This window comes from Diabrotica undecimpunctata, chromosome 9, assembly GCF_040954645.1.
Source record: "Diabrotica undecimpunctata isolate CICGRU chromosome 9, icDiaUnde3, whole genome shotgun sequence".
In the NCBI taxonomy this organism is placed as follows: domain Eukaryota; kingdom Metazoa; phylum Arthropoda; class Insecta; order Coleoptera; family Chrysomelidae; genus Diabrotica; species Diabrotica undecimpunctata.
Window position 1 is genome coordinate 4,837,410 of NC_092811.1, and position 25,335 is coordinate 4,862,744.

The window sequence follows — 25,335 nt, forward strand, 5'->3', positions numbered from 1 at the left end:
TGGTGTCAGTGCTATTTCTTTTATTGACAAACGCAAGTAACCGAAGGCTCAGGTCAAAAAATCAACAGATGGTTGCCGGGTGTCAGCGCGCTCGAAGTCAACAATACGAATATAGTATTTTTAGGAAATAAAAATATAAAGAGGGTTTTATCCACGAGAATATTTTTGATTTAAGAGCGTAGGCGCAAAATTTCGGGCAAATGTTTTTTAAATGTATTCATTTTTTTCGAATCCTGAAAAAACTAATAAGTATTTTTGAAAAATTTAAACGCAGAATGAAAGACCACATTATTACTGAGGGCCAAAAGTCCTCGAAGACTTCTATAATGTTTATTTTAATAAGTTACAGGGGTGAAAATAAAAAGTGAAAATTTAGTGTGATTTTTAATTTCAAATATCTCTATTCTAAGGGACTTTCTTATTCTAAGGGACTTTCGGCCCTCGGTAATAATGTAATCTGTCATTCTGTGTTTAAATTTTTCAAAAATATTTGTTAGTTTTCACAGGATTCCAAAAAAATGTTAAAAAGCATTGGCCCGAAATTTTGCGCCTACGCTCTTAAACGAAACAAAGAAATTACTAAAATGCTCAAACTAAAAATTGTTGGAAACATAATTAGACCGATAATTGGGAAAATCTTAAAATTACAACAGAACAAGACTTCAAAATTGCAAAATCATGGTTGCAAATAAACAAACTTACATTAAATTATGAAAAAACTAAATAGGTACTCATCTACTATTTGCTATATACAAAAGTTTTCTGCCAATTTTTAATTCGTTAAATATAAATAAAAAAGATCAAATATATGGATCGAAGTACATAAAATATTTAGGAGTTTTAAATGGGAATTACAGATAAAAAATATTAAAACTTTATTTGTTGCATATCTCAATATTTAGTGACATTTTTGTGACTTAGTCAGGAGAAAACTGTAAATTTATTAAGATTAGATATTGACAAAAGTTAAATATTTCATTACATACAATATTCTTAGAATATACTAATACTCTTATAGTTGTAAGTAATAAAGTATTATTTATAAATACAGAAAAAGTTCTTTGTTTAAAATATGTTCTGTTAAAAATTTGTAGTGCCAAAGTGTGGATAGAAGCTTGCAGACGAGAAGATTTGTTATTCAAAAATGGATTCACTTTATAATAATTATAGGATTTGTGAACTGCATTTTGAAGATAATGTTATTGTAAAAGGAAACAGAAGAAAAACATTGGCGCATGACGCAGTACCTTCAATGATCTTTGTTATTTATATTTAACGAATTAAAAATTGGCAGACAACTTTTGTATATAGCAAAAAGTAGATGAGTACCTATTTAGTTTTTTCAATTTAATGTAAGTTTGTTTATATGCAACCATGTTTTTGCAATTTTGAAGTCTTGTTCTGTTGTAATTTTAAGATTTTTAGTAATTTCTTTGTTTCGCTTAAGAGCGTAGGCGCAAAATTTCCGGCCAATGCTTTTTAAATACAATCATTTTTTTCGAATCCTGAGAAAACTAACAAATATTTTTGAAAAATTTAAACACAGAATGAAAGACTACATTATTACCGAGGGCCGAAAGTCCCTTAGAATAAACAAAAAGTTTTTTTGAATGAGATATTTGAAATTAAAAATCACACTAAATTTTCTGTTTTTTTTTCACCCCTGTAACTTATTAAAATAAACATTATAGTGGTTTTCAAGGACTTTCGGCCCTCGGTAATAATGTAGTCTTTCATTCTGCGTTTAAATTTTTCAAAAATACTTATTAGTTTTTTCAGGATTCGAAAAAAATGAATGCATTTAAAAAACGTTGGCCCGAAATTTTGCGCCTACGCTCTTAAGAATTTATATTGTGTGATATGCCCACTGACTATTAATTTTCTGGTTGTTAGCTGTCATTGGCGGCTTGGCCACGTAACTTCAAAGGACTGTCGCTTCTCTGTGTTCGGTTGTTCTCTGGTTTAAGTCTAAAATATGGAGGCGCAATGGGTTACCGAAGCCCCGAGAGTAATAAAACTCTCAGAAATGTTTACTGCTGTCTAACGAATCAGCTAGAGATTTTAGAAATGGAACATCCTTGCCAGCAAATCACACCGAAGACACATCTTTTGTGTTGCGTAACCACTGAGTGTATGACGTATTATATGTATATGTGCTTTATATAATTATTTTACAAGAAAGAGTAAAATAAGAGTTTCTGGTGTCTGAAAACTGGAACTCTTTCAGCTAGTTGAAGAAACTGGAAGAAAGATGCATTAATAGTAATAAAAGAAATGGACAGCAAAACAAAATAGGTAATAAAATGACCGAATAGAAGAGTGGATTTGCTGTAAAAAAATAGCTGTTGGAAAAGAAGTTTACATGATTTTTGTCGATCTAGAAAAAACATACGGTACCATACCTCGACATAAAATATGGAAAGTACGATGTACAGACAAATATACATACAGACAATTATTTAAATCTGTATCATGATAAGAAAAGTTTGTTACGGTGGACAGATAATTGTCAGCATCTATTTATAACTTTAGAGGCTTAACTTAAACTGTTCTGTTCAATCTGTATGTTAAGAATAGGCAAAATATATGGTAGAGGTAATGGATTTTGACAAGAGCTGTGAGTCATGCCGATGCAGTACACAACTTTACCTGTTATTTACAAGGTCATAGCTCTTGTTAAAATCCATTACCTATACATTATTTGTGGCACATGATTCTCTTGATCTAGAATGCATATTTAATAGAGTCTATGACCAATATCAGAAGTGGCAATTATACATGAATCAAACTAGAATATGAAGTGATAAATATTTAAACGAGAATTGCCATAGTCATTGATAAGGATATATTAGGTAATCAGAAGAACGAGATCAGATATTTCAGTCTTCAACATCATCAATCCAATAAAGGAAAGCATCATTTTCATATGTGGAAAAATAAAACATTACGCAAAATTGTCTTCCAAATTATTTGAAACCTTTCCAAAATTCATGTTAGGAAGCAGAATGCAGAATATGATAAATGTAGCAATACTGAAATGGAAGCAAAACATGGTCAAATAGATGGTCTGTTGCAGAAATGACAGTAGACAATAGATCAATAATGCATAATTGGAAGAAGAATGAAGACGCAGTGTAAGGTTTTTAAGAGATAGACAGAGATGACCTTAGAACAGGCCAGTAAATTACTTTGATTCCTAGAAATTTTCAGGGAAAGAATAAGAGCAAGATCACTACAGTAAAAGATCTCATTTCCTTTCTTTGGTTATATATTTTCAGCAAAAAAACTTTCGTTTTTTAAACACAAAGGGTTTGTTTATCTACAAATGTTTTTATTTCATTTAATTTTTTTTTATAAAGATAGCTATACAAATGTAAAAGTAAATAACAAATGCAGATGTTATGACCGTAACACCTTTAGAAAAAATTCTTAATTTAGCTTCAAATTAGGTTATTTTAGGTATAAAATTTGGAGCAGCATTACTTACACTAGATTCACTCATTCCTTATGAAAAAAGAGTACTTGCCTAATAGTTATTAGTAATAACCCACTTTTTCTATTTATGTTTTCTGCACTAAGAACTATATTTATAAAAAATACAAAACAATGCTGACATACCGTTAACCTCTTGAGTATATGTTTTTGATAACATTTAGAGAAACAATAATTTCACTTTTGTTAAAGCCAAAATTTAATTTCACACTTTTTTTGCTTCAGACTTTTTCTTCATGACAGTGAAACTATTTTTCGTTATATAGAATATCTCGACCAATCGCACAAGAAGTAAGTTTAACAGCAAAGTTTATATACAACGGATCTAAACGGTTTTAAAGTTGGTGGTCACCTGGATGGTACGCGTCGGTTCAATTCATTTCTCTCGCAAAATCATCCTGATGAAACTTAAAAGTTGGAACACGTGTACTAGAATTGCGAGAGATTCGAGTTGAATCGAAATACAACCATCTATATTTATTTAGTTTTAATGATTTTTACCGTATTTTGTCGTTAGAGATCGGATTATTTACGTTCTATTAATTCATCTTGTATTATAATGTAAAGAATGTAAAATTTATTGTTTATTATAACATGACCAAAATATGCCTATGTCTTCATTAGTTCTATGTAAAACTTTTGCGTTGGTACATCGAGCTATTCATGAGATCCCGAAGTGACTGGGACCATGGTAATATCAGAAAACACCAGAAAAGGAGAATCACACGAGTGTAGACATCGGTTGAAAGATATATACAGCTTTATATATTGAACCACTGTACAAGGTTTTCTATATGTTGTAGCTCTTATTCCACTAAACCTTTCAGTGGATGTTTTTGGATGGATATCGACTTTCATTAAACATTAAGAAAACAAAATGGATGGTGATCTCTAAGATATTCAGGGATTCTACAGTATTCACTGCCTTCCCTCGCTCAACCGTTTCCATCTCTCTCTGTTATCGCATTCTCCATCGTTTAGACCTCTCTTACTCATGGCGTCGTCTACTTTGTTCCTCCAGGATTTTCGGGGTCGTCCTCTTTTCCTCCTTCCTATGGAGCAATTTGGACGAATCAGTGTAAACGGTCAACGAATGGAAAGAGTTAAAACATACTTGGTACAAATCAATGAAAATTAGGACCATTCCCTAGAAATAAAATGTAGGATAGAGAAAGCAAGATCTGCATTTCAAAAAATGGTTCAGCTATTCAAAAGTCATGATTATTTTTTATATTGTTATACGTAGTTGAGTAGTGGACTCTCACAAACGCTACCTGCAAGAAACTTAAGGCTTTCGAAATGTGGCTTTAAATGTGGAATTTCATGGCTGAAGAATCTACCTAGGTGGTTTAACACAACAACCACAAATATTTTTTCACTACAAGAAGAAAAAGAACGATGTTTTTGCCCTTATATGAGTCCATTGATTCTGTATGTTATCAATGTCCATGCCATCAAGAGTATACAATACATATATACTTGCCGTTGAACTTACTTTAAAACACTAAGCGATATGGTCAGTTACACAACAATGCAAAATTAGAAAATCGTTAGATGGTTTAAAACTCTTTCGGAAAAATATTTGTGTAAGAATTATTATTCTTTAATTTTGATTCTACGTCATGTATGTGAAATACTTAAATCAATTATAGTATAAATAATATGGATCAGCATGGTAAAACCTAGCAAGTTGTGGTAAATCTGAAATCATATTACAGAAGTATTATCTTGCACTTTGATTTCTAATATGAAACAAGAAGATAATAGGAAATTAGAAAAACCATTTTTAGAAGGTGTTTTTCTCTGGGATTTAATTGATTCAGAGCAGCTATTCCCAGACTGTGTTCATTTTTACTTCCCTTTTCGTCTTTTCTGTATGTAACGATAATTTTAAAGTCTCGTAATTTATTGTAGCAAAATATTTCGATAAAGAGTATTCCAATTAGGTACATTGTTTGTAAAACCTACCATAATCGTAAATTCCTTTATGTAATATTTCAAGGTTACATAACAGGATACCGCTTGTACAAGTACTGACTGAGATTCCATTTAACTTGATTTAATTTTGCTTATTTATTTCTTCACTACAGTCCAAACATTCTTTGAATAATACGCTGATTAATGCAATCAAGTTTAATAATAATTTCATAATTCAATCCGTTTCTTTCGAAATTATTTGCTTCTATTCGTGGGGCCAGAAAAAAGTCTTCTTCAGGCATTCTGTTTGTAGTTCATGCGTCGCAAAATATATTCCCATTTTGCCTAAATTCATATGGTTTCTTCTATGTGTCTGTTTCTTTGGAATCTGCTTCCGTTATAATATTATTGTATTATTCTTCATCTGTATTTCTGTAATTTTTGTCCTTCTTTCCTTCTGTCGAAATTGTTTTTGTATTCTATTGTTGTAGAAATTTCTTCCTCCGTCTGTATGTTTCCTCATCTTGTATGTAAGCGATTCCTTATCCTTAGCACTTGTAATCGCTTTTGCTGAACTGGGAAAATTTCTTGCTTGTATTGTTCTCGTAACCTATCGTCTCTTAGTCCATGTATAACCACGCTTATTGCAATCTTTTCGTTGACTTTGTGTATTATTCTTGCCATAAGGTCCTTTAAACTCCTTCCAAATTGTTCAGGATGTATTTTGTTGAATCTTCAGTGGTTCTCTGTAGTTTTTATATCAAATTTCTTTCCCATTGTATCGTTATCATGTTCCTTTTTCTTTTATCGCAATTCTACTGGTACCTCTTTGTTAGTTTCTTAATTTTTCGAATATTATTAAATTCTGCAACAGACTGTTTATTATCTTTTATTTTAAGACACATTAAATACACACGTGTTGACGATACCATGACATGGCAACAATAATAATCGTTCCTACACTTTAAGCAACCAATGATGCCCACGTTAGTAGTCCAGGTTGCCTAACAACATCGTATCATAACACTTTTCGATCTTTCCTCCAATATTCGCAATGATATTTCTCGTGCTGTGCAGCTTTGCTTACTTTCTTCGACAGCAAATCAGTTATTGGTTGCGTAAAAATTGTTTCTTAAAGGAGTAAGATACTAAGCTAAAAAAATAGAAAGCAAGAGAAAACATTTCAATAGATGTTTAAACTCTGTTTCTCTTGAATTTCATACATTACATAGCAACCTAGCGCGGCACATAGCGAGAATGCATGACTCACGATGGACGAGCAAAATTACACGCTGGAGGCCAAGAACAGATAAACATAGTAGATGAAGACGACCTACACGTTGGGCTGACGACATCAGGAGTGTCACCAAAAATTGGCAATAAAGAGCACAAAATCGCAACGAATGGAGGAGTTTAAGGGAGGCCTATGTCTAGTAGTGGACGTAATAAATGAAGGCTGGATGATGATAGCATTGATCAGGTTTTTAATGACAAATACATATCTCTACTCTCACTGTTATAAAACCATCTAAAGATTTTGCAAAGGTATAGCTCACAATTTAAAATGGACGATTGCCCGTCGTCGCACTTAACGTGGACACGGTACAAGTCTGTCGGGACGGAGAGGCGGGATTGGACAGGCCACTTTCTCTAATCGGGGACAGCGCGGGCGTCTTGGGCCTATGGACCACGCTCCTTCTTCTTCTACGGTACAGAGGCCTCCTGGGCCCGCAACGTTGCTGCTGCTGTTGCAGCACCGAAAGCGCGTTTGCCAATTCGGTCTCACTGATAAGTCTACGGCGCGGGGGCGTGGGTAGAGCGGGAAGGGTGTTCGCCCTTCGCGTTACTTCCGGGTAGGTGACAGGTACTAAGTTGTTGATAGTTTGGATGTGGTGTTGATTGGAGTGGATTTGGTCGGAGTTAGGCACCACTTGGTTGCTTCTAGCTATTTGGGATAGCTGCTGCTGCGTCGGTTGACTCGGGTTTCTTTTGTTGTGTCCTAAATTACCTGCAACATAGACTGATATTATTATTGCATCGTAAATTTCTGATATATCAATAGTTTACAAGATTTAAGAAATGTAATTAGATTGGAAATTCATAATATAACTCCACAATGTTAAAAATGAATGTCGTCATCAGCACAATTACTGCCAAGAGGTAGGTGGGTCGCAATTTGAACATTTAATTTAAGTGAAAAGTCATTTTTGTTTGTTAAATAATTATTTTATTTTGTTTTCTGACAGTAGTAAAACGAATTTGATATTAAACAAATTACATATACAGTCCCTGCTCAATTTATTAGACTCACTTAGCGAATTCTAGTTTTCTGTGTTTTATAATCAGTTATAATTATAACTATGATAGCTACGGTAGCGCAACTAGAATGGGGGGTTTTGTTTGGGCACCGAAATTTTTTTTATGATGCTACCTCCATTTTGAGTCCTTAAAATGTGTGAGTAACAGTGTTGGAATAATCCCCTTTAGCCCCCAAAACCCCCCTGGGTGCGCCACTGGATAGCTATAAGTAAGAAACATAACCCACAGCAGTAACCTTTTTGCATATTTATTGAACAAAAACAACAACGTAAATTATTAGAATATTTTACTACAGTTTGCTATTTATGCATTTTCCTGCGATTTCTTTTAAATTTTCGGTGTGATTCCAATGAAAAATGATTCTTTCTATCAGCTGAACCTTGTTGGTAATTATTTCTTTGGCTAACTCTCTTTTTAGGCACTCCTAGACATTTTCAATGGGGTTCATGTCTGGTGAGTTGCCGGGCCTTAGTAAGAGTTAAATTTCTTGTTCTAACAAAAAATTTTTAATACTCTTAGTTGTATGAAAAGGCGCTCCATCCTGTACAAATATCTTATGGCTCGTACCAAACCATTCGTTTACTTGTGGAACCAATCTTGTCTGCAAAACCCTTTTATATTTGTCTTGTCGCAAGGTTCCTTGAACGACATTCAAACATCTCATACCTTTGCCATTAATCACCGACCATATAATTACTGAAATTGGATGTTTCATTGTATTAATTATACACATCATCATCAACATATAACGGGGGTCCTACGGCGATTGCCGCTTCCCGCATTTCAGCCTCCATCTTTTCCTATCTCTCCAATCTCCCTCTTCTAAGCCTCTAGATTGCATTGTTTTTGTAATTTCTCTTCTCCAGGAATTTGGTGGTCTTCCCCTTTTCCTTCTTTCTGGTGGAACATACATTAAGGCTTTCTTTGGCCACCGCTCCTCCTTCATTCTCATCACGTGACCATACCATTGTAATTGCCTTCCTTGGCAATTGTGTAATTAATTATACACCCCTTTTCATATTTTCCCCCTGAACGGGAATATATATATTCTTCTTCTTCTACGGCACTATAGCCCAAAATGAGCCTTGGCCTCCTTTATTTTTTGCCTCCACCCTTGTCTGTCTGTGGCTGCTCTTCTCCATACACGGACTCCTAAAAGTGCTTGTGCGTCGCTGCTTACTGTGTCTTCCCAGCGCTTTCTTGGCTTTCCAACTGGTCTCTTTCCCTGCATTCTGGCGTTCAGTGCTCGTTTTGGTAGCCTATCCTCTCCCATTCGTATCACATGTCCGGCCCATATATATATATATATATATATATATATATATATATATATATTCAATGACCCAATATTCGATAAAACTTAACCGAATTAATGTGTGCTTTAGTCGGAGAAGTCAGTGTGCTTTATAAACATAACCGAGAAAGTAGGTAATGACACTTTTTATATAGAACACGGAAAATTCATATCGATTTGCGGGAAAACACTCATTGTAAAAAGGACAAAGGCAACAATGGATTATCCGAGGGCCCGTCGCCACAATATCGGTTGAAGTATATTGGTATTTAATCATAGACGGAACACCGGGACGCCTTTTGCGATATTTCGTTAGCGATTTTAATTTACCACGCAACTGGATTTGCATCGGAGAATTCAATTAAAAATTGATCAATAGATAATATTCATAGTTTGTTTTATAAACATAAGAAAAATTGAATATAAATAAAACATATTTCGATACGGAACTCTTAGGTTTCTAAAGATACAAAAAACTGAACTGAATATTAAACAATATTAGGATCTGTAGGAAATCAAAATAATGTTAACACAATATTAATTCCCCCCTTTCGGGGGTAAAAAAATTAAAAAAAAACGGCCTTTAATTTGCTACAAATAATATCTAATATAATTTTCTACTTCTAGTTTACGAGATACAGCGCGAAAATTCTTTGCACTTCTTTTCCCAAGATGGCAGCCGGAGGACAAGAGTGGCGACTGCACAAACTTAAACTTTAGTTTATAAATACTCCCCCAATACATAAATAAAATAAAATTGGCCTAAAAAATATAACAAACCAAATCATCATATTTTACATTATATTACAAACAAGCATATAATAGCATCATAAGAATAAGAAGAAGTGAGCATAGCGAAGAAGTTAAGAAATCTTATCTTGCAGAAGCTTATGTAGATGGATCTACAAGTGCAGTAAGATTGGAATGAAAACTGTCGATCTTTTTTAAAAGCAACACTGTGAGATGCGCAGTCTCCACTTTTCTATGTAATCGCTTTGGAAAGCATCAAAAACCAACACAGAAATGCTTCTTTTAAAAAATACTTTCTAATACTTTCTTTTGCTGATGATTTGGATGTAGTAGGATAATCAACTATTATATAGTTCTTCTTCTTCTTCTACTTTTTATGTAGACATGACTGTCTGCATTTCAATGTGCCTCCAGTAAGTTGTCGTTCCATCGTTTTCGTGTTCTTCCTACTGATGGTCTTCCTATTCTAAAACCGTTCCATTCTATTCTTTTATTTCTTACCCAGTTCTTAATGTTCTCCATCTTGCATCTACGTCGTATATCTGTACTTCTAGCTCTGTCCCATAGGGTATTACCATCACTTTTCTAAGTGCTTTCATATCTGCTGTTTCTAATATCCTTTTTGTAATTTCTGTGTCAGGTCGTGTTTCTGCCCCGTAGGGTTAGCAAACTACCAATCGTAAAAATGAATACTGCTCAAAGAAACAATGTACAGCCTCGGAACCGAATTGATACTATGAAGACATCCAAAATCCAGATTAGAATCACTACTTGACATATCAGATCGCTCAACTCAAGCGACCAAGAAATAACCCAAGTGCTGAAAGTAAAAGAAACAGACATTTGAGCTCTACATGAAACAAAAAAGAAAGGAAAAGGACAATCAAAATAAGGTGAACAAGAAACGTTTTTTCAAGTGAGGGAAAAGTAGCTAACTTGAAAAATTTACGTAACATTTTAGACTTACTTCGACAAAAATTGTTGGCTATTCAGCACATCAATAAATGTTATAAACATTAAATACATTTACATGTAAATGTATTTAATGTTTGTAACTTTCGTCATAATTTTCGAGTTTGTACAGCTAAATCGGTCATATCTTATAGTATAATACAGTGGACAAAATCAGATATAGAAAGTCTTTAGTGGAAAATAAGAACACTTCTAACAAATGCACAAAAATATTATCCACGCAGGGCAGTAGAGAGAACAATATTAACGCGGTATCTAGGGAGAGGAGGACTTATGGAGAGTTTTCAACTTGCCATTCCGGATCAGTATATTCCAACTGAAAATTACCTGAAATATATTGACAAAGACCTTCAAATCCAAAACGAATAAGTGGTAAGATCGATCGGTGTATTTTGTGACAGAAAAAATCCATTCAGACTGAAAGGAAAATTCTATAGCAGTTTTAATAGTCCCTTTCGCATCCACCAAACTTTCAAATATTAAGGTATTTGAGTATGCTCTTTCATCAAACTTGCAAGTATTCTGCTACTTTAGTATTAGAAACTAAAATGACATTAATTTGCAATTGTATTTCAGATTTGTGGACACATAAGAACAAAAGTAAATGAATATACGGGATATATACGGTTGTAGCCATAAAGTTTTAGTCACCTTTTGTTCAACATTTTTATATGATTTCAACAATAATTCAATAATAATGTCCATTTAAAAACAATCATGGGTTTTGAATAATTACTTGATGAGTAGAAAGCAAATGTTATTCCTTGGTCGATTATCTTGGGTTGTAACAATATGTCGCTGCGTGAAAGACAATTTAAGAAATTTAATTACAGCGGCAACGTTGCAAGAATTACAAAAAGAGTCAGTACAGTCCACTCTCTCCTCACCCCCCGCGATGCCAGACAGAACAAGAAGGCGAACGAAGTTAGCAGCGATCGAATCGACACACTATAAATGTTTTATGTTTTATAAAAAGAAAGTAAATATAGTTTCAAGAGTATCAGTTTTTTCTAAATTACAAGACCAAGAAGAAATTCTGAATCAGCTCCCGACACAATATAAACATTACATTTTTATTTATTATCTTCAAATAATTTCGTTTGCCCTAAAGTTCTCCCATATTTCAATATAAATAAATAAACACAATTAGTAGTACCTATTTATATATTATTTAGTTAATTATTTATGCATAATTTATGATAATAAACTTTTTTACAGCATTCTAGTCTTGTTTAAAGTGATTATATTTCTTGAAAATGCCGAAAACATAACATGTACTTTCCCTTTCCTAAAAACATCTTTCACCGCCTCTGAATCTTTAAATACCACCAATGGGTTAATGTTTTGTCGGGAGAGGTGAAGCCCGCAAAACGCCTATAAATTGTTCACACCTCTCTAATTTCATATCAGGGATATTTTTTATCGGTTCCACACTTTAAGGTATATCGGCGTCCATTGTTTAACCTTTTAGGCGGTTAAGGTTGTTGGGCGGTGATGGGGTCGTTGAATTGTATAAAAATGCAAATTATTCGGCGATACATGAACTTTTTTCATAAGCACGGAAATTGGCAGGTAAATGAACTTTACTCACTTATCGTTACGGTTTTGATACCGCGTTTTGATCGTTTTTGTAATAAACGAGAGAGTTTTCAGACTCTCCCGCTCAGTTCACTTTTCCTAATTCTCTAAGGAAAGATGTAATTGATTTGATTTTGATGAATAGTCTTTACTTGAATGTTTTTTTTTCTTCTGATTACTTTCCAGTAACCTGCAAGCCCAAATATTATTATAATTAGTGAGGTTCCTGCTTTAAATCACAATAATACCATTAAATCATACGTTTTGAACATTTCGGAGGAACAATATATGTCTTATGACGTCGTGACTGCGCGTCTTCGTGACTGCGCGTCACGAAAAAGAGGCCGCCTAAAATTTTTGCCATTTTTTAATTTTTACGAATCATACCACAAAGTGATTGTCATTAGATGTCTGTGTAATGTTTAAGAATATGTTCTAAAGCAGTATGCAATCATTTTTTAAATAACGAATGTCAAAAAATAACTTCTTCCAAAATAATGATTTTATTGAAAAATAAAAAAAATAACATTGTACATTTTTTCTGTTTTCTTTATAAAATTACAATTAAGTCGTGATTATTAATACTGTGTATTACCACCTCTATCGTGAATTACACTCCTTATTCGATTTGGCATTGAATTGATCAAATTCTGGATGTCGTTTTGAGGAAAAACTTCCCATTCTTCCATAAGCGCCAACCGAAGCTGCTCACGATTTATTGGAGCAGGTATTCTGTTTCTTACCCATCGTTTGAGTTGGTCCCAAACATGTTCAATCGGGTTCAAATCTGGACTTTGAGCCGGCCAGTTCATTTTAGGAACACCGACAGTTTCCAGATATTGCGTTACCATACTGGCTACGTGTGGCCGTGCGTTGTCTTGCATAAAAATAAAGTTTTCGCCGACAAACCCAGCAAAAGGCAATACATGCTCGGCTAGAATTTCGGTAATGTATCGGTGTACATTCAACGCTCCTCTGTCAATAAATACGAGATCAGTACGGCCCTCGAATGAAATGCCTGCCCAAAATATTACCGAACCTCCTCCAAAAGCAACACGTACTCGTCGAACACAAGCAGTATATCGTTCCCCACGTCTTCTGTATGTTTTGATACGACCATCTGAGCTATAAAGAACCATCCTGGACTCATCACTAAACAAAAAATTTTTCCAATCTTCTATCGTCCTACAGGAGAATGTGGAAAATACCATGGACAGAAAGAGTAACAAATCAAGATGTTCTGCTGAAGATGTGAAGGAATGCAAAGTCATAAAAACCATACAAACGAAAAAACTGGGATATCTGGGCCACATAATGAGAGGAGAAAAGTACTCTCTGCTTAGACTCATAATCCAAGGAAAAATCTCGAGAAAGATAAATGTGGGATGTAGGAGGATTTCCTGGTTGCGAAATTTAAGGGAGTGGTATGGGTGCAGTTCAATACAGTTGTTCAGAGCTGCAGCCAACAAAGTGAAGATTGCTGTGATGGTAGCCAACCTCCGATAGGAGACGGTACTGCAAGAAGAAGAATCGTCCAATGCTCGTGGTCTCTAGCAAAGTGTAGTCGACGTTGTCGATGGGCTGCTGTTAACAAAGGTCCTGTTGCTGGACATCGAGCCCTTAGACCAAATTTTTTCAACCTTCTCCTCATGGTAGAAGTGCTTAAAGTCCACCCGTGAGCATTTTGAAAACGGTTTTGGATTGACCTAGCTGTAAAAAATCGATTTTGCAAAGAAGTATGTTGTAAAAAACGGTCTTCTATGGCCATCGTGATTCTTCTCGGGCCTGATCCTGGTCGTCGTTCGTGAGCTCCAGTCTCTACGAATCGTAGGTAAATTTTTTGGACCATAAAACGACTGACTCAAAGCTGTCTGGCCACTTCTCTTTGACTCATTCCATTATTAATCAAAGTAACAATTTGAACAGATCTAGCAAATTTTTCAGCCATAGTTTTTAATTTAAAAATTGCACAAGTTTACGCTTCAAACAACTATACACGTGAAAGTGAAAGATTTTTTAAAAACAGAATAGCCATATTCCAAGAAAAATAAGGTACAAACAACACGTGCATTATCCGAAGTCGTAAAACTGATATCAATTCTGCAAACTTATTACCCTTAATTGACCTGTCGGCACCGTTTGTCGAAGCCTAAAAGACGCTAAAAGTGTTTCTGCATTGTGAGAATTTAGTTACAATAGAATAAATTGTATAAGGTAAGATGGGGCAAGTGCGAACGAAAAAATTCATAGTTAATATTCATTTAACTACAAAAATTGCCTCTTTCAAATTAAGATTTTTTTAAACTTCTGTCGTATAATTGTGATTATTAACCGACCAATTAAAACTATTTACATAACAAAAATACATTACCTACCAAATTTGCCTATACATTTTTTTTCGCAAGTACATGTTACGCACTTGCCCCACTGATCCGGGGTAAGAGCAGAATGTGCCATTATTTTTGCTAATAATGTGTTCCATACGGGGCTAGTGCAGAAATCCTACATATATGTAATTTTTATTCTTTATACTTAACTTTAATAAAATATTAAGAAAAAAATGCTACGAAATATTTTTTAGGAGAGAGTCAAAGCAATTTCAGATATTTTGACTGAAAAATATTTATTTAAAATAACAACATAAACTAAACGTACCAGAATGAATAAATCCTGTTAACAGTAACAAAAAATAATAATAATTGGAAAAAATACTTATGCTATGCTTCAAACACTTCAGGTGCAGTCTCAAAAATATACTTTTCGTAATCAGCAGTTATTGATATTTTTGGAACAGGTAGTTTTGTTTCTATGTCCGACAGTAGAATAGTGCAGACATCGTTGGGTTTTAAAATAAAATGGCACTTATTTGTGAGCCTTTTCAAGCCTGTTACTTCGGCTTCATCACCATTGATCAGTTGTTTCACCAAACAAACATATTTGAACATTTTCTTTTTTCCAGGAAAATTTACTAATATAAATCCCCAATTTGTATTTTGGTAAATGTAAGTTTGTCAGTAGGGTTTTTTTCATCAAACTCTTCCAAATCACTTTTGCTTAGCTCGTCAAATTCAACAATTCTGTTTTCGCTTGAATCACTGTACCAAGAACTATTATCATTTTCGGAACTGCTTTCAGGAATTTTTTTTTTGTAAATCTTTTTAATTTTTTTTTCTGGTTTATATTTTTTTGTTGTATTTGAACTTAAAATTTTTTCAACATCGGCTCTTGTTATCACCTCTGCACCCAAGCACACGCGTTTTCTTTTCTTCGAATTAGAATTGTTTTCACGTTTGGTTGACCTCAATAACAACTCTTCGAATGAAACATCCAGAATCTTCTCAGTTTCTTGAAATGTTTGTATATCTGTCGAGCTGGAAGTTGACTGTGCTTCGACTGTGATTGGATTTTCATTATTTTTTGCTGATGTACTAGGCAAAGTTAAGTCAGGACCATCAAACCTAGCCACGTTACGGGTTTTTTGCCAACGTTGGAGAGCCACTGGGTCAAATAAATCTTGCTGAATAATATTCCTATTCAGCGGAACTATTCCTGCTTTAATGAAACCACTCACTAATATTTCGGGCCTGGTTTCCTGCCATATTTCTCCTATCATCTTGGAAAACATACTTTTTGTTACAGCGGCCCCCACATTTCTTCTCTGCCATTCAACAAGTTTAGCATCCCAATGGGTCTTCAGTGATTTAAATACACACAAATCTAAGGGCTGGAGTACATGACTGGTGTGAGGAGGGAGCTTAAGTATCGTAATATGGTTTTCAACAGCTATATTTATGACATCTGCTCCAAGATGACTCGCGTGTCCGTCGTAAATTACTAATACCGATCGTTCTGAACCAATAAACTTTAAAAAACTGTTTTCAAAATAGTTTCTAAATACAGTTGTCTCCATCCACCCTTTAGGAGTGGCAGCGTAGGTAGTATCTAAAAACTCCGTGCCACGCGGAGCAGTCCACTGGTCCCAAACATGTTTACCTTTGAAGACAATAAGCGGAGGTGCTTTTTTGCCACTTGCGCTGCAGCACATAAGAACAGTTGTATTTTGTTTGCCAGGCTCACTAATAGTTCTTGTGGATGGAGCTCCCCTTTGTCCGACAATTTTTGTTTTTGACGGATCTGTGCAAAAACTGCTTTCATCCAAGTTCCAAATTTGCGACGGGCGTTCTTGTAAACCAAGTTCTTCTATAACGTTTTCAAGTAAATCAAAATAGTTGTAGATCAGGAATGGGTCAAGGTTTTTTTTTCTAGCAAATTTAACACTCTGGGGTTTTTTAATAGAGAGGTTATGTCTACGCTTGAAATTAAGAAACCAATCTTCTCCTGGTTTACCATCTTTAAACTGTGTCTTAATGATATTCTCTTTAACGAAGTCAGCTACAACCTGCAACACTTCTTTTCTAGAAAGGCCAAAACCCCATTTTTCCATAGTACGAAGGCCATTTGCTAGTTTTTCTTCTTCCTGTTGAGGAATGTCCTGAGTTCTTCCATAGCTGGAACTTTTTTGTCCTCTCCTACCTTTAAGGTGATCATGGAGAGTACTTCTTGGAATTGTGTACACTTTAGTAGCTCGGTATAAAGTCATTTGCCCAGATTTAATTGCCGACAGTGCAATTTTTAAACTCTCTTTCGTATATCCTTTGCCCCTGCTACTTCTGCGAATGTAATTTCTCACCATGGTGGAACTAAAAGCATAAAGAAAAACTGTGTGAGATTTGGGGCAAGTGCGTAATATGTGCCGCTCTTACCCCACAATTTTATCCGCACTAGCCCCGACTTTAAAAATACGTGGGGCAAGAGCGGTACAACAATAAAAACTGTCAAAAAGTAAATATTTAAAAAATATATTATGTTTATCATAAACTATTGTGCCTAAGATACTTACCTACCAAAAATAATATAAAGATGTTCACAGATTCGGTAGATATAAATGGATTAATTTTTATCAGTGACCTTGCTCGAGAAGTTTCAAAACACAAGTGACACTACCGTACCTATAACATCAGTGAAACGTAATAAAGCAGCTCGCTGTTGTTAAAGACTGTTGTCACGGGTATTAAAGATACCAAATAATAGATGGCAGCCCATATTTCAAAAGTGATAGGTTTTTATGATAATGTTCTGCACTTGCCCCATCTTACCTTAAACTTAAAGTTATTGAAAAATTCTTACAAAATTCTAAGTGGCCTCTTTTTGGTGACGCGCAGTGTAAATTACAAATGCTGAATTCCCCTAGTATATAGAGTTACATAATTTATACATAATATGGTCGTTGCTTACAATAATTTTCTTGAAGCGGTAAACGAAAAAAATTCAACTGTACTAATGGAATTACTTTCTTCTTAGTTCGAATACTCTCTACCAAGTCCATCAATTCGTCGTAGAATTTATCCTTTACCACGTCCTTTCCTTTACCATCTTCAGAAGGTGCATATGCACCTACTAGGTACCACGAAGTTGTGTCCTTTTAACTCCATGTCTACTTTTAATAGTTTTTTATTTATTTGTTCACAGTTTTTAATATTTCAGCCTTTTCTTTATCAGAATTCTTACAGCTACTACTGCCATAAAAGGAAAAATATCATTTTTTCGTTATTAAGTTGTTGAGAATGATTTTTCGACTTATGGTATAATTTCACTATTTGAGAGAGTGATTCATCGTTTAAAGGCGCAGAAATGCGGAAAGACGTATGAAAATCCAGTGACGTACACTTATTTTAACATTAATTACATATATTATATTTTTCAAATATTAATGTTCGAACTAGGCCACAATATATTTATTTACAAGTTTTTACTGACGTTTCGATCTCTATATCCAAAGACCGCTTTCAAAGATATAAATGATAGTTATATTTATTTTATTTGTTTATTATTAAGTGGGTATATATTTTTATAATCTTATATTATTTATTTTATTTTTTTTTCTATCTTTAAAAAAAGGAATAGAGATCGAGTCAGTGTATTAAACATGTAAATAGATATATTGTGGCTTATTTCCAACATTCTTCCTAAAAATACAGAATGCCACAAACAAAAAGCTATAGAAAAATAAATATATCTGTCATTTGTTTGAAAACGGTCTCTTTATAGAAATCGAAACGTCCGTAAATTAAACATTTGAATAAATATATTGTGGCTTATTCCCAACATTATTTCTAAAAATACAGAACGACAAGCGAAAAGCCATAGAAAATAAATATTACTATCAATTGTATAATTGAAAACGGTCTCTGGCTATAGAGATCGAAACGTCAATAAATAAACATATAAATAAATATTTTGTGTCTCATTTCCTACATTCCCCTAAAAATACAGAATGCCACAAACAAAAAGCTATTAAAAACAAGTAATTTTGCAGAAAGTTTACTGATACCAACCGGCTGTCGCGGAAGTTACGCTAAAACGTCTTTTGACGTGACCCGCCCTTAAAGAGTTACACAATGAAATTTTTTTAAAACAAATTTTAAGACAGTTTCCACACCACCCCAGAGGTATGTTTTGTGGCGCGTTACTTTTTAACAAAACACTTAAACAATATAAAACAAAACAAAATAAAATCCTATAAATCAAAATAAAATTCTATAAAAACAAAATAAAAATAATGTTTGATGTAACAAAACATTGTACTATTCTATTTAAACTAGAACACTATACACACCTACTATGTTCTTCTCGTTTTTTTTGTTTTTGGTTTTTTTTATGCTGATGTTCTTATTAAACTATTAGAAAATATTATTCGCTGTCTAAATCTGAAGATGCAGTGCTGCTATCGCTGTCATTATCTTCACCACCTGATGTAATTATAATTGGCTTTAGTAAAACTTCGATACTTTAGCCATGATGATTGCCAACCTCCGTCGCGGAGATGGCACGTGAAGAAGAAGAAGAAAACTTCGATATGAGTGTCAAGTTCCCACATACGATGTTCTTCTTTAATTATGTGGTCTATACATTTAGCCCATTTCTCTGGAGTTACATGGAGGATTGCTTGAATCAAAAGTTTCTTAATTTCGTTTAATTTGAACGATTTGTTATTGCGTGCTACTTCTCCTTTCACTTGCGCCCAGATAAGTTCGCAATGATAAGGTGGTAGACATTCACTTTTCATTCACTTTTCATTCACTTTTCCTTAAATCATCACATAAGATATGTAGCTATAAGCTTTTCTTTAACCGTGCAATGTCAAGTAGCTAAATTTTGAGCATTGATTCTTCGTATGCCCTTTTCTGTAAGCCATTCTTGACTCCTCCCTTTCAATTTCTTTCATAATCATCTGTTTTTTTTTCGACTCAAATTGAAGAAAACCATCATCAAGGAACCCTGTATCACTTCCTATATGGGTGATGATTAAACGCCGTCCCTTTCCCGATGGAGCTTTTAATCCTGTAGACCAGCCTTCTATAAATGCTTCGCGTTTACTTTTGACATTTAAATCTTGCCAAACTTTTCCAACTGTATGACCTTCGTTAATCCAGGTTTCATCCAAATAACATATTTTGCGTCCAGTGCTGCGAATTTTGCGTATTTCTTCTAAATATTTTCTTCTCCACACAATAATTTTATTTTTTTCTAATAGCATACTTTTTGTGTTGAGTTTTACATATCGAAAGTTCATTTCGCGCATGGTCCTGATTAAGACTCTACGAGATATCTTGGGTAAGGAGTCATCGTGTTCGAGCTCTTGAGAAATATTTTTCAGTGTTGGAATTTCACTCCGAAAATAAAATGAATGAATTTTTCGACGTATAACATTCCTTGTCTCGTCATCTAAAACAATGCTTTTCTTACCTCTAGTTTTACCTTTTTCTTGCTTTTTATTTCCCGACGTATTTTTAAGTACACGATAAATACAGCTAACGGATACTTTTGTTAAACTGCTACAAATGTCGACCGCTTGGCTAACATTTAATACCATTTTTCTGCCGACAATTCCTTCATAAACGTTTCGTATCATTACCTTCTCTTCGGACGTTAACATTTTCCGTCTCTTTTGCGGCTTTTCATTTTTAGAATCAACATCAGAATTTTGCTGTCTTCTCTTGGAACAACTCGGTTTTTCGTCCAACTCCAATAAAACTCAAACCAAATAATCACAGAATATAACTAAAAATTTACTATAAAACGACAAACTATAACACTCGTATTATCAATAACACGTTTTATCAATAACACAAACTTATCGAATAAAATATATTCACAAAATAAAACACATACCCTACCCTCAGAAACGCCAATGTAAATGAACTATTTTTGATGGGCACTTGCTTGACAAAAACTAGTTTTACGGCTTTCTGTGGGTCGGAATTGAAACGGAGTTCCGTCGCTAATTCCAAAGTGGCCAAACGATTGAAAAATATTGTTTTAAAATATCGATTTTTATTTTATAAATTTAAATATGTAACGAAACGGAACATATAAATAAAATTTATTTAATTACAATTTTGTGCTTAATTTTTACTATTGAAAAAATCATGTTTTTTGGTATTTTTATGACGGTAATAATCGCTGCGTGGAAGAATACAGGTTTTGTATGACCATAATTACTACTTGTGAACAAGAATTGGCTACACTGTACGACAACTCCTGGTCAATTTTTCTATAGAGAAGCACAAATAAATATACTACTTATATATTGTGTAATTTCTTATGAGAAAACGCAAATTGCAATTGAGAAAACGGGTAGTTTTCGAGGGCCGCTGTGTACATTTAAATTTGAGGATATTCAGCGTTTAAACGATGAATTACTCTCCCAAATAGTGAAATTATAGCATAGTTCAATTTTAATAACCTCAAAGCACTTAAATATTTACTCCTCAAAATTGGTTTATTCATTACATTGTCATATTTCTTGAAATGACACCCGCAGCATTCGTAATATCGTAATAATATAGTTTAAATTTGTTTGAAGAACCCTAATTGGACAGTTAAATTTACAATAGCGACAAAACTCCGGAAATCTAATCACAATGATTTCGTATCCGCGAATAACTTTCTTGTCAATTATTATTGTCCCTTTTACTTCAACTTCGGTTATTTTCCTTAATGGTAATAACAAAGTGAGTGGCGTTGAGGCTTATATATAAACGGCTTTGTTAAACTACACAATTCGAGCTTCAACATGAAAACACATGTATTGATTTTGCTAAAAGCGTAGGAATAGATATGTATCTTAATTCTTCAATTAACACAATAAGATTCGCTCTAGTATTAACATGTTTACATATTCAGTAAAATGTTTACACAAAGTGAAATGTTAATCAGTACAGTAATGACGATGTAACAAAAACAGTATGTAGCTATTAGTGGCAACTAGGTAAACGTGTTTACTTCCTTCCCTTCAAAACAAATAGAGCTATATAAATATCGTATGAAAGAAGGGGAGGAATAATACAGGGTGAGTCATAACTATTGGGACATAGACTAAGGACAGGTTAGTTGGACCAAAATATGGCTATTGGGCCAAATATGCCTTAATAGAATGTTGCTGAGAAAAAAAATACAGGGTGTTAAAGTTAATTTTTGTTTTTCGTTTTTTGCTAATAGTTTCCCTGTATATTTATAAATTGCTATCAAAATTGACACAGAGGCATAATCTTAGACAAGAAATAGTATTTTATTTACAATTTTAAGTTTTGTCATAGAGGGCGCCACGTGGATCATTCCTAATGATAAAATTGAGTCTAAACTTTTTCTGATGAAACTTTTTAGTAATTTTTATTAGACAATATGACGTAAACATCATTTTTATGTAAATTGGTACTCTTGTTTAAACATGATAATTTCAACCGTTTTCGATAAAAACGCAGTCGAACTGCTTAGAGTCTTAAAAAAGGATTTCAAATATTATTTCATTTATGAAAAGTATGCTTTGGACTGTCAGATAATTGTTGTTGGGAAATGTCGTTTGTTCAGAGTAAATTATTTTTGATGTGACAGTATAGTGTAATGTTGCATTTTTTAAAAGTAATCATTACTTATTTTGATTGAAATGCCTCGTCACAATGATTTTACCAATGAAGAAATGCGAGATATGATTTGCGTATAAGCACAAGAAAATTTTTGCGGTCTCTCGGCAGCCAGAAGGTATGGAATGTTATACGCAAACAGAAGGCAACCAGATCACAAAACTTTTGCAAGATTATATCGTAGTTTAGGTGAAACTGGGTCATTTCACACTAAAAATCGGGGTGGTCGACCGAAACAAATTACACCTAATCAAGAAGATGAACTTTTGGTTCGAGTAGATGAAAATCCTGAAATAAGTTCACGACATCTATCAGCAGCAACAGGAGTAAGTCAGTCGTCTATTGTTAGAATTCTAAAAAAAGAGAACCTCCATCCTCCATCCTTATCACTTTACTCCTGTTCAAAATTTACTTCCAACAGATCTTCCACGACGGTTACAGTTTTGCCAACGTATTCTGAATAAACATCGCAATGACAGACACTTTATTAAGAATATTATGTTCACCGACGAAGCAACTTTTACCAGACGAGGGGTTTTTAATTGGCGAAATAGTCATTATTGGGAAGAAGAAAACCCGCATGCTATTAAAGCTATACATTTTCAGCATGAGTTTAAATTGAATATTTGGTGTGGCATTATAGGCGACCAACTACTGGGGCCTTATGTTTTTCCTCCGAATTTAAATGGAGATTCTTATTTATTCTTTTTGGAAAATACTCTAAGTGATATTTTAGATGATCTGTCACTGGATGTAAGAAGAAAAATGTGGTTTATGCAGGATGGAGCGCCACCTCATTTTTCATTAGCTGTTAGAAATCATCTAAGTGACGTATTTCCTCAACGATGGATTAGCAGAGGCAGTGATTTTCAATGGCCACCAAGAAGTCCTGAGTACAACCCGCTAGATTTTTATTTTTGGGGACATATGAAGTCCTTAGTTTATGCCAATGAAATTAATACACGAGACGAACTTTGGAGATACATTCAAAATACAGCTAATCTTATAAGGGGACAGAATAATATTTTTTTAACGTCCGAAAATCCTGTATAAAAATAATTAGAAAAGGCATAGAAATCGGAGGAGACCATGTAGAACATTTAGTTTGAGTTTTTGTGAGTTTTTTTAAGTTAAAGTGTGTTTAGTTTTGATTTATCGTCAAAACGGAAACCTTACGTTAGTTGCAACTTTGTTTATTAGTTTGGTATTTGATAGTGGAATTGTAAATAAAATTCTATTTCTTGTCTAAGATTATGCCTCTGTGCCAATTTTGATAGCAATTTATAAATATACAGGGAAACTATTAGCAAAAAAACGAAAAACAAAAATAGTTTTGATTTATCATCAAAACGGAAACCTTACGTTAGTTGCAACTTTGTTTATTAGTTTGGTATTTAATAGTGGAATTGTAAATAAAATACTATTTTTTGTCTAAGATTATGCCTCTGTGCCAATTTTGATAGCAATTTATAAATATACAGGGAAACTATTAGCAAAAAACGAAAAACAAAAATTAACTTTAACACCCTGTATCTTTTTTCTCAGCAACATTTTATTAAGGCATATTTGGCCCAATAGCCATATTTTGGTCCCAATAACCTGTCCTTAGTCTATATCCCAATAGTTATGACTCACCCTGTATAAAAGATTATCCGAGATTGCTAAAAGCTACAAGACGATGTTAGGAATATGTTTATTCTGACAATATTATATCATTTTATTCATTTCAATCTTTAGAGGAATAAAGCTACAGGGGAAGATAAAATGATAATGAAAATGTTAACATAAGGAGGGAAAAAATAAGACTCAAATATTGCGCATATTTTTCAACAAAATATTGGTTAAATAAATCGAATTTTCGAAGGACCATAAAATAATGTAGAAGAATAAATAAAATATGTATGGTAAGTGGATTAATCTATGGCAAATTTAAATGATAAGCTATTTTTCTATCGTTTTTTACTCAGGAGTGAGATGAAAAATCGAAGGAATGACTGAAAGAATGATTTACTAAGAAAATCGTAGTTGCAAAAATTCAACAAACAAACAAAAACAAATTGATGCTGGTATATATATCTGCAAATGAATTGCTTATTTCAGAAACGACCCAAGTCACATTTTGGCGATTTTGAGTGTATAACACCAACATGTCTTTCTATGGGTTAGACACAATTTAATGCAGAGTACACCTAAGCATAATTGATTTTATATCGATTCAAAATATTCATCTATTTCTGAAGGGACTAAGGCGGTTTCTGCACTAAATTGTCAGTTGTCATTTTGCATATCGATAAACGATTTGCATAACCTATAAAATTCATAGTCTTTCTATTGTTTATTCTTATTGCTGTTTACAAAAAGTTGTTTGTATATTGGAAGAAAAACGTTCATATTTTAATATTTTTATGAACAGCGATCAACCAACCACCAGGATGGAGAGCCTGCTACTAAAAGGCGTAAGGGAATTGGAAAATCGGATGAATATCAGCGTAATGTTATCAGAAACTCTAGAGTTAAAGGGCAAACATATATTACCTACAAAACAAGGCCATGGAAGTAAAGCAAATAGGACCTCAGTGCAAGTAAGACAATAAAAATATAATATTTTTGAGTTTGTAAAATAAATTTTTTTAGGTGTCTACTCAAATGTTTTGAAAAAGTGAACAAAGATCAAAGGAACATTATTTTTGGTAACTTTTACAGGAACAGGATCCTGTAAAATCTACAGTAACAGGATCTACAAGGATTAATACAAGTAATGAAGGTGCCTAGAAGAAGAAAACGTAATAAAGGAGGTAAAGATAGGACAAAAAATTACAAGCTCTTTGTTAAAGTTGATCAGACTAAAAAGAAGATATGCGAAGGTGCTTTTTTAATTATTCACGTCATTGGAAGAGAAAGGTTAAAGAGAATTAAAAGACTTGTGGTATATGGTGTGACACCTACAGATAAAAGGGGAAAATATAAAAGGGGAACATTATTGATGCTGGAGCTAGGGAACTTATCCGTAGCCACATAACTACATTTCCA

General features: G+C 33.6%; 1 protein-coding gene across 1 annotated transcript in view; it reads right to left on the minus strand.

Moving 5' to 3' along the window:
- Positions 1-1,669: 1,669 nt before the first annotated feature.
- LOC140449439 (uncharacterized) overlaps positions 1,670-25,335 on the minus strand; it is a 67,829-nt gene continuing 44,163 nt past the window's right edge. The window contains exon 7 of the mRNA XM_072542611.1: positions 1,670-7,417. Coding sequence (XP_072398712.1) covers positions 6,969-7,417 — 449 coding nt within the window. The 3' untranslated portion in view covers positions 1,670-6,968. The remainder of the gene's footprint in view (positions 7,418-25,335) is intronic.